This window comes from Trematomus bernacchii, unplaced genomic scaffold (genome assembly GCF_902827165.1).
Source record: "Trematomus bernacchii unplaced genomic scaffold, fTreBer1.1, whole genome shotgun sequence".
In the NCBI taxonomy this organism is placed as follows: Eukaryota; Metazoa; Chordata; class Actinopteri; order Perciformes; family Nototheniidae; genus Trematomus; species Trematomus bernacchii.
Genome location: NW_022987575.1, coordinates 435,427 through 446,422, shown reverse-complemented (window position 1 = coordinate 446,422; position 10,996 = coordinate 435,427). Strand labels below are relative to the sequence as shown.

The following is a 10,996-nucleotide window of genomic DNA, read 5'->3' as shown; positions in this document are numbered from 1 at the left end:
GAGCTGCATTCCTGCTGCCACAACGGACCGAACCATTCTCTCTTAGCAACAACATTTCTGCTTCTAAATGTACCAACATCTCACTTAATACACATGTTTAATTTATGATACATTTTGAATTATATCATACTCTGTTTGGGCTTGGTGTTTTACGATTTAACAGTGGACAGTTATCAAGTTTGTCCAAACTGACACCCCTCTCGCCCGTCTTTATAATGGTCTGCTCCGCCCTTCTGCCATGTTGGATGTACGCATCTTTGCTGCTGCAGCCGCCGGAGTTTCCGAATGAAAGTTGAGCTTTTATCCGCCAACAGACACACGGGAATTGCTTAATTTCTTCCTCAACACAAACACGGATAAGTTCAGTTTCCTTGTGAAGCAGGAGCACTTCTGGAAACCCCCCAGCTGGTCCTCCTCCTGCAGCAGAGGAGATGATCCGGTTGCAGGCCACAGCAACCGGAGCACCGCGCATGGATTTTGTGTAATTACTGTTTGGTGAATCCGTCCGGGGATCAGTGCATCTCTTCGGGGGTTAACGTGAAGACATTAGGAGCCATGAACAGCCACCCTCCGGCCCGCAGGGCTGCGAACATCGGCTCCATCCTCCTGACCCCGCAGGAGAACGAGTGCCTGTTCGGCTACCTGGGCAGGAAATGCGCCGTAAGTTTCCCTGTTTGTTTACCTCCTGCAGGTGCACATACTGCGCAGATACATGCACCAAAAGCTTTTAAAGAAACGCCAGCATGTGCCTCTGCATCCTCGGTTCAAATGAAGCAGGAGAGTCATGTTACCACACCGGTGTTCCGTGCTAAACGGGGGCCCGGTGTTGCAACACTTCGGTGACCCTGCAGAACTCCTTGGCGTTTTTACTGTTTTACACATGGAAAACAAATATGGACACCTCATCTTTATTTGGTTTGTGCTTTTGTTTCTGTTGCATACCCTTAGTTTAAATGCACAATGATTGTGTTAGGTTCCCTTGAAAAAGAGTACTAACTTTAAAGCCTCTATCACTTTTAATTTGGTTGTATTCAGGCTGGTTTTTGTCCAGAGTTAGACCCTTTCTGTATTAAAATGAAAACCCTGACATATCATTAATCATATGAACCCTTAGATAATATTAAAGTATTTTATATAAAATATTTATTTATTATTTACATCAACCAATACCTGAAAATGGTGTGAAGAAGTTGATTTAACTAAGATATAAACATAGAAAATTCTAAATGCTGAAAACCGTTTCTTGCTATTTTTGCACAACAGACACTTTATGATTAACTGATTATTATAATACTCATCAACTCATCCCTCAATTGAGTTTGATCCAGTTACAGACACTGCCTTAGAAAGATATTTCAGCAAGACACATATAATTTGTATATCAATTACTCAACATGTGATACCTTGAATCATAAATAACTTGTTGTTTCTGTTAAAATATGTATTTCCATTGACATCTTGTGCATTGTGTTTTTTATAATGTGCCATTTTTTTAACACAAAATTCAACATCTTAAATGACTTGAGTCCCCAATAGGGCGCCAGGTGGAACACCACACACATCATCTTAGTAACTTTATGTTAGTTTTAGGTCACTAGAAGTTGTCATAGTGGAAGTAAATAATCAGCTGTGTGATGGTTTGTGTTAACAACTCTTTAAGTCCAATAGAGGAGGATGCTAATATCAGAAACTAAACTGTAATGCAGCCTTTAAACTATATTACGGTATCAGAAATCTAAGACGATATCTAGTCTCATATGATGATATTGATATAATATTGATATTTTGCACAACCCTGACTTTCCAGAACAGGAGGTTTGAAGTTAAAAGTTCACAAATGTTATCTGTAAAATGTTCCTGCAGCAGGGGGATGTTGAGTTGCAGCATTTCTACCATTTAACCGAGGATGGTGAAGCTTCTGTCCCTAACACTTATCAGATTCAACCAACTGTTCTCATTGCTGCCAATTTTTACACTTCATTGCCGCTTATCTCAGCCACTAACCAATCTAATGTAAGATGCTTTTAATCGTCTCTGATAAGGACTCAAACGATATCAGTCTGCAGGTCGATCTTATCTTTATTGAGGTGATGTAATGAGATGTTTGCTGCTCTGCAGGTTTTAAATGTCAGCTGGCTGAACTGGAGCCGGGCTGCAGGGCTGACTGCACAGAGGCACCTGAGCTCAGAGGTCACGGCAGTCAATTAAACTAAAACTAGTCCGCAAGATATGCACTGAGCACCGGATGCATCTACCTGGAGACTTTGTTGAACAGTGGATTACATTTTTGGGTATTAGAGCTGCACGATTTGGGGAAAGAAAACCTCATTGCGATTATTTTGCGATAAGATTTAAGGTATTGGATGGAAAGATAAAAATGTTTGCATCATACATATAAAATGATTATGGTTTTTTGTAAAGTCATTTATTTTACATGTCGTCTGTAGAATATGATAAGAAGGCCAGGATTTCTCTGCAGCGCCACAATACTTGATTACATTTTTATTTGAACACATTTAGCATCAAACTAATATTGGGCTTCCTTCCTTTTGAACATTTCTCTATTCTATAATGCAATAAAACCCTGATTAATTTTGCAGCCCTTAGTTCATATCTTAGATTAATTTAAAAAGAGCTTCACTTCATAATTCCTCATTTTAAATAATGTTTGTTTACAAACTTAGAATGTATTTTATCTTGGCGAACTCCTATGACTCCTTCTGTTTGGACATATTTAACTTAGCTTGTATAGATACATTTAACATGTTGTATAAGGAAACATGTTAATAAGGAAATTAGCCTTATTTCTTAACTGTATAAGCATTTATAAATACAAAATAAAACCAGCAGTACTGACCAGTGCAAGCTTAGGGAACCTCTGTCTTACATTGAACATTAACAACATGTAACCGGTACTGAAGGCTGCCGCTTGTTTGTAATGTGATCTCCTAAAACCATTTATAACATTAAAACGGGGATTATTTATTATTTTAAGTGCTCAGTAATTGCATTCCTCTGTCACTTTGTTTGTGGTTGTACTAGGGCTGCACAATTAATCAAAATACAATATATAGGTTTGTGATATTTTCACATCAGAATCCGAGTCAGAAACAGGTTTATTACCAGGTAGGTACACTTCAGAGGAATTTGACTAGGTGTTGACCGTTTACTTTCTTATAATTTAGGATTTAAATAGACCATTCAACTCGCATAACAAGCATTAAGATCACCAGTTTTTTTACAATGTCTTCACCAAAATGATCAAAAAATGTATCTTAAAAGTGATATTGCACTCAGGACAACCTCTAGGTCAGGGGTCGGCAACCTTTTTGATATGAAGTGCCATTAAAAAAAAACATTTTTTTTATCAGCGTGCCGACGATCGTGAATTATCAACGAGGGGGGGGGGAGGAGCAGGGCTGACTGCACAGAGGCACCTGCTGGCGGCGGTCTCGTTCAGGATCCGAAAATAATATATTAAAAATAAATATTTTGCACACATATTCCACTTATTCCTAGTGTGCCACTGGTTACGGTGCTGCGTGCCAATGGTGGCACGCGTGCCAGGGGTTGCCGACCCCTGCTCTAGGTGTTACCAGTACATTTCTAAAGTGTAATTTAACTGTATTGTTTTGATCACTGCAGTTAGTTTCAGTTAAGGAGCAGTATTAAGGTTAACCTGTGTTCAGACTTCATCTCTTTTCCACACAAACACACAGATGGGAGTTGTTCGGGGGGTATTTCACAGTAGAAAGTTAGAAATCTGTAAGTAAAGATAAATATGGTCAAACAGAATTGCGTCTGAATGAAATCTGGGATATGACATTTGGTATTTAGTGTTCAGGAATGCAAGGTGACCTTTTTTTGAAATATAAAAAAACACCATTTTAGAAAATATTAGATTTAAGGTTCCTGGAGTTCTGAGGCTAATTTGCTAATCTGGATTTGTGCCGAGCCCCTCTGCTCTTTGAACGACTCTGCGGGGGCATTTATCCGGAGGCAGATTACACGAGAAGTTTAAGGGCAGCGCTGAATTTGATAGTTGGGATTTATGGTGGTATAAAGTTGTTTTTTGAACATTTTCTCAACAACTGCTGGTGTGAAGATAACAGGGATGGACAAACTAACTCGTACGGTGGAGTTGGCGAACATGCACACAGAAGATGATATGATTCAACATTTATTTTAGGATAGAAACGTGTAGGAAGTGTGTTTTTTGGTCTATTGTGGAACCAACTTGTGCTGTAGCCCACATGACATCTGCAGAAAGTGTAGTGCTATTCAAAGAGTAAGACTTAATCAATCTATCATATGGACTAGAGCAATATTCCCAAATTGTACTTTGTGCAACATCAGTCCAACTACCAAGTGATATTTGCATTTCTGTTGACATGATGTTAATGTGCTGCAGCTAACACGCTAACTGATGAAAGGGATGCAGCTCTCCCAGTTTGTTCAGTGGCTCGTTGTTGATGAAGCCACCAAACAAAGTTGTGTGTTCATGTTGTTGAAGTTGGATATGAAGGAGACTTCTAAGCTAGTGTTGGTTGTTGGTCAATGTCAGCTTGTGTTGTGTCGCTGCTGTCTGGTTGTTGCTTTATGCAAAGTTTGAACGGTTTGAATGTCATTAAAGTAGTTATTCGGGAAATTGAAACCTGCAGAACAGCTACTGATTGAACCTCGTGGTGAAATTGCTTCGTCGTCGTCTCCCGGTGCTTTGAAGGACACTTTGAGAGAATCTGCAGTCCGATGCTGAGTCATTGTATTCATGAAACACGAGGTCGGAGAAAATCGACTCCAGAGGACAAACGATGTGTCCAGCGTTTCTGTTTGGTGTCTTTCAAGGTGCCCGAGAAGATTTCATGTTAGATTTGTTATATTGAAAAGTCAGATATTTAAAAAATATATATATATCAATAGACTGGTGCAAAACACAAATGTATAAATGAATATTAGGCACAAATAACTCAAATCATCTCAGATTGGCTAATCTTGTTGTTGAATGCATAATCAAAGACGATGTTAGTAAAAGAAGTTCCGGCTCCAACGGCATTCAGCAAAAAGTCAATAAATGTTGATTTTCCTTTCGTTTGTTTCAATTATTAAATGGGATATGCCATTATGTCAGCCTTCTAGAGCCAATTTAAAGTCTTTACAAGTTGATTTTTATAAAAATGTGCGCTACAACTAAGGATTATTGTCTTTGTTTAGTCTTAAGAGTTCCCAAAGTCCATCCAAAAAGTCTTACTAGGTCCGACAATCATCCAGAGGTTCAGCTTTCAATGGTATAAAAGATTCAATGATTTAAAAAAAGCGGTATTCATAAGATGCACAATAGCTGCACTGTGATTTTGGAATTATAAATCAAAGAGTCCAGGCTTATCCAACAATGCAACATGCGCTGTACTTAAAGGTGGGGTAGGTAAGTTTGAGAAACCGGCTCGAGATACACTTTTTGTTATATTCCCTGGAATGCTCTTAACATCCAGATGGCAATGAATATCTTAAGTGCTTTGACAATAAATCATCTGTGGAAGCCGTAATACTGTAAAAAGTACGACCAATCATTTTAGCCGGCCTGGCTAAAGTAACTGGATGGCCTACCTGCCTGTCAGACTTCCATCTGTGCACAAACTTATCTCGTGCCCTCATTGGTCATGTGCGCGTTCGTGTGTGTTGGAGGAGGGGCTCTGTAAGGAAGTGGCAGATTTTCTCCGGTTGTGTATTTTCAAATTCTAGCGATCTCGAGCCGGTTTCTCAAACTTACCTACCCTACCTTTAATATAAAAAGAAAATGACAAAATATTGCAGTACAAAAGACATAATAGTTCAAGTAGGTTGCATGAATAAGAAAAAGATATCTAAGATAAAACAGAGAGAAAGCAAATGGAAAATACCAACATGTGTTTTTGTTGATAGTCTCTGTCCTTTAAACCAATAATTTATTTAAGCTAGTCCTAAAACTATTAATCAAACCATTCATTATCTGATCAAAAAGCTGTTGAATAATTTGGAAATCACCATCAGTGATGTAGTTGTCCTTTGGGTCAATGATTCTAATGCTAACGTGCTAGCTGGTGTAACCCGCAGTGTTTCAGTCTGAGTTTTATGACAGCATACTTTCCCCACAGGGAGGATTTACAGAGCCTAAATGAGCCTTTTTAACGTCCGGCCTTTGACCTTTCCTGTGTGATGCTGAGCGCTGATTTCACGGGGAACAGAGCTTCCTGCACTCGTAAATCACAGGAGGAGAGGAGGAAACCGGCGCAGAGGCATTTCCTCCTCCCCTCGGCGCCCGGGTCTACTTTCTGCTGCAGAGGGAGAAATCCTGGCAGAGGATTTAACAAAGTGCGACTTCTGCAGAAACCTCAAAAACCACAAAGCAGAGGACAGCAGCTGGATTCTGTTTCCTGTCCTGCACAAGTGAAGGCTGAACACAGAGGAGACGTGACAGACTTTATATCAAACTGTGAAGTAAAGAGAGGCCGATCAGATTTAATTTAAGGGTGTTCATGTACCTGTATTGGCTGCAAAGTTTAGGATGTTTGGTATGGCGATAAGGAGTATACCAGTTATTACAATTTATTGAACATATTTTCATAATGACTTGTGCTTAGATTATGTATTATTTAAACATACACAAGTTTAACATGCTTCACAAACACGATTAACTCATGCCTCTAGACCACTATGTTAAATATCCCATGGGTAAAAGGTATAAAAAGCTCCTACGTGCAACATACTTTCTTCCTCATAAACCTGCTTATTTCTCAAGTGTCATTTTCCTAACAGCAGACATAGCGAATCACAAATCCAGTTCTTCAGTAAAAATCAATAATACAATATTTTTGACCAAAGCTGCAGGTTCTGCAGTTGGTGCTTTATTGAAATGTTCCAAAAAAAAAAGTAGTTATTGATAAGTGATCATCAGTCATGTGGATAACAAAAGAAACCAACACACATCATGCCACGACATATATCACAACATCAAGAGAAAAACTCTTCACCTGTTAGGAAAGCTATATAATATTCATAGCTTCACCTTTTAGTACGCAGCTTCTCTCTCTCTCACACACACACACACACACACACACACACACACACACACACACACACACACACACACACACACACACACACACACACACACACACACACACACACACACACAAAAAATGTTCTGGACTCCGTTAGTATTTTGTCATTTGTTTAGTTTTTTCTTTTAGATACTCCCTTCTCTCTTGTGTGTTCGTGACGCTGCGTGTGTCTGCACTATATCACTCAATACAAATAAAACTCAGACAAGTGTTGAAGGGGGAAGTTTCAGAAGCTGTTTGAGTATCCAACACGCTTTGTGATTATCTCCTAAACTCAGGTTGGCTTTGTCTCTAATGCTGTTGATTCTCTTTTTTAACCCGTCTCTAACGAACCCTTCTTCTGTTTGGATCAGACTAATGCAGCTTTTAGTTTCAAACACAAAGCCCAGTGAGTGCACCTGAATAATATCACACGGTTTTTTTGTTGCGCAAATGTGTGAATCCGTTGTTGAGATATTTGCAATTGTGTCCTGTAATCTGATCTGAAAAGGTGTCGGTGTGTCGCCCTGCTCTTTGTCTCTCACCTGGTTACGCAGGTGTTTGCTGAACGTTGTGCTTATCGCTGCTTAAAGGTTTTGCATCCTTTGGATTTCCTCTTCCTCATTTTCCTCCATGTTCCGGCTTTTTGACACGCGTGCAGCTTGGAGGCTTTTAACACATCAGTGAGGAGAAGTGAGGAGAAGTGAGGAGAAGTGAGGAGAAGTGAGGAGCAGTGAGGAGCAGTGAGGCGGCACAATGTGTTGGAATTCTATCAAAATTGCGGTATGGACGCTGATAATATCCAATATGCAGGAAGGACAATATTTGTTAAAGGCAAAATAGCGCTCCAACACATCGTATGTGATAGACAAAGGGGCGGGACATCACTAAGTGGTTGACCAATCACAACAGAGCCGGCCAGCTAACTAATCGGAGCAGACTGGGCTCTGGTTTCAGACAGAGGGTGAAAAGAGGTGCTGCAGCACAGGCAGTATGAGAAAAATAAAGAGCTTTTTGAACATTAAAGCATGGAGACATGTCACAGGAGAGACACTACATACTGATATACACCTGAACATCAGCAGGAGAGGACTCTTTAAAGTAGAGACACTACATACTGATATACACCTGAACATCAGCAGGAGAGGACTCTTTAAAGTAGAGACACTACATACTGATATACACCTGAACATCAGCAGGAGAGGACTCTTTAAAGTAGAGACACTACATACTGATATACACCTGAACATCAGCAGGAGAGGACTCTTTAAAGAAGAGACACTACATACTGATATACACCTGAACATCAGCAGGAGAGGACTCTTTAAAGTAGAGCCACTACATACTGATATACACCTGAACATCAGCAGGAGAGGGACTCTGTAAAGTAGAGACACTACATACTGATATACACCTGAACATCAGCAGGAGAGGACTCTTTAAAGAAGAGACACTACATACTGATATACACCTGAACATCAGCAGGAGAGGACTCTTTAAAGTAGAGACACTACATACTGATATACACCTGAACATCAGCAGGAGAGGACTCTTTAAAGTAGAGACACTACATACTGATATACACCTGAACATCAGCAGGAGAGGACTCTTTAAAGTAGAGACACTACATACTGATATACACCTGAACATCAGCAGGAGAGGACTCTTTAAAGTAGAGCCACTACATACTGATATACACCTGAACATCAGCAGGAGAGGACTCTTTAAAGTAGAGACACTACATACTGATATACACCTGAACATCAGCAGGAGAGGACTCTTTAAAGTAGAGACACTACATACTGATATACACCTGAACATCAGCAGGAGAGGACTCTTTAAAGTAGAGACACTACATACTGATATACACCTGAACATCAGCAGGAGAGGACTCTTTAAAGTAGAGACACTACATACTGATATACACCTGAACATCAGCAGGAGAGGACTCTTTAAAGTAGAGCCACTACATACTGATATACACCTGAACATCAGCAGGAGAGGACTCTTTAAAGTAGAGGACACTAACATACTGATATACACCTGAACATCAGCAGGAGAGGACTCTTTAAAGTAGAGACACTACATACTGATATACACCTGAACATCAGCAGGAGAGGACTCTTTAAAGTAGAGACACTACATACTGATATACACCTGAACATCAGCAGGAGAGGACTCTTTAAAGTAGAGACACTACATACTGATATACACCTGAACATCAGCAGGAGAGGACTCTTTAAAGTAGAGACACTACATACTGATATACACCTGAACATCAGCAGGAGAGGACTCTTTAAAGTAGAGACACTACATACTGATATACACCTGACCATCAGCAGGAGAGGGACTCTTTAAAGTAGAGCCACTACATACTGATATACCCCTGAACATCAGCAGGAGAGGACTCTTTAAAGTAGAGACACTACATACTGATATACACCTGAACATCAGCAGGAGAGGACTCTTTAAAGTAGAGACACTACATACTGATATACACCTGAACATCAGCAGGAGAGGACTCTTTAAAGTAGAGACACTACATACTGATATACACCTGAACATCAGCAGGAGAGAACTCTTTAAAGTAGAGCAACTACATACTGATATACACCTGAACATCAGCAGGAGAGGACTCTTTAAAGTAGAGACACTACATACTGATATACACCTGAACATCAGCAGGAGAGGACTCTTTAAAGTAGAGACACTACATACTGATATACACCTGAACATCAGCAGGAGAGGACTCTTTAAAGTAGAGACACTACATACTGATATACACCTGAACATCAGCAGGAGAGGACTCTTTAAAGTAGAGACACTACATACTGATATACACCTGAACATCAGCAGGAGAGGACTCTTTAAAGTAGAGACACTACATACTGATATACACCTGAACATCAGCAGGAGAGGACTCTTTAAAGTAGAGACAATATATACTGATATACACCTGAACATCAGCAGGAGAGGACTCTTTAAAGTAGAGACACTACATACTGATATACACCTGAACATCAGCAGGAGAGGACTCTTTAAAGTAGAGACACTACATACTGATATACACCTGAACATCAGCAGGAGAGGACTCTTTAAAGTAGAGACACTACATACTGATATACACCTGAACATCAACAGGAGAGGACTCTTTAAAGTAGAGACACTACATACTGATATACACCTGAACATCAGCAGGAGAGGACTCTTTAAAGTAGAGACACTACATACTGATATACACCTGAACATCAGCAGGAGAGGACTCTTTAAAGTAGAACATGAGAGATGGGCAAAAACAGAAGTGGATACGGTTTGAAGGGAATAGTCGGCATCTATTACATGTATTATTTGTACTGAATGTTGCAGCTGCTGATATTCACCTCTCTGTCCTCTGTCTCCTCTGTCCTCTCTCCTCTGTCCTCTCTCCTCTGTCCTCAGTCTCTGTGTTCGTCGGTGGTTCAGGTTTACGGTGCAGACCGGAGCTGCTGCTGGGTGAAGAAATGCTGCGGAGTCGCCTGTCTGGTGAAAGACAACCCGCAGAGATCCTACTACATCCGAGTGTTCGACATCAAGGTGAGCGGAAACACGTCCTGTGGAGGAAACCTAGGGCTGGGTACAAATCAATAGCTATACCCTTTTGTTTTATAGTAACTAACTCTCTCTTTCAAGTTCAAGTGTCAAGGCTTTATTGTCATGTGCACATTAGTTACAGTGTAGATATGGCAATGACATTCTTCTGACCTGAGCTCCTCCAACAATGCAACATATATAATAGAATAATGTAATTTCCCTACAACCTTGGTTTGACTCTTCAATCAAAGAGCAACTATAAAATCAATGGGTGTGTAGGATAAAATAAATATTTTCTGAGAAGAGGTCAAAGATTTCTGCAAAACGTAAATAATTTGTCCAAATCTATT

General features: G+C 40.0%; 1 protein-coding gene across 2 annotated transcripts in view; it reads left to right on the top strand.

The window, feature by feature from the left end:
• The first annotated feature begins 239 nt into the window (after positions 1-239).
• LOC117479740 (neural Wiskott-Aldrich syndrome protein-like) overlaps positions 240-10,996 on the top strand; it is a 43,878-nt gene continuing 33,121 nt past the window's right edge. For both annotated transcript variants that reach the window (XM_034126832.1, XM_034126831.1), the window contains exons 1-2: positions 240-660; positions 10,515-10,649. In XM_034126832.1, coding sequence (XP_033982723.1) covers positions 556-660; positions 10,515-10,649 — 240 coding nt within the window. In that variant the 5' untranslated portion in view covers positions 240-555. The remainder of the gene's footprint in view (positions 661-10,514; positions 10,650-10,996) is intronic.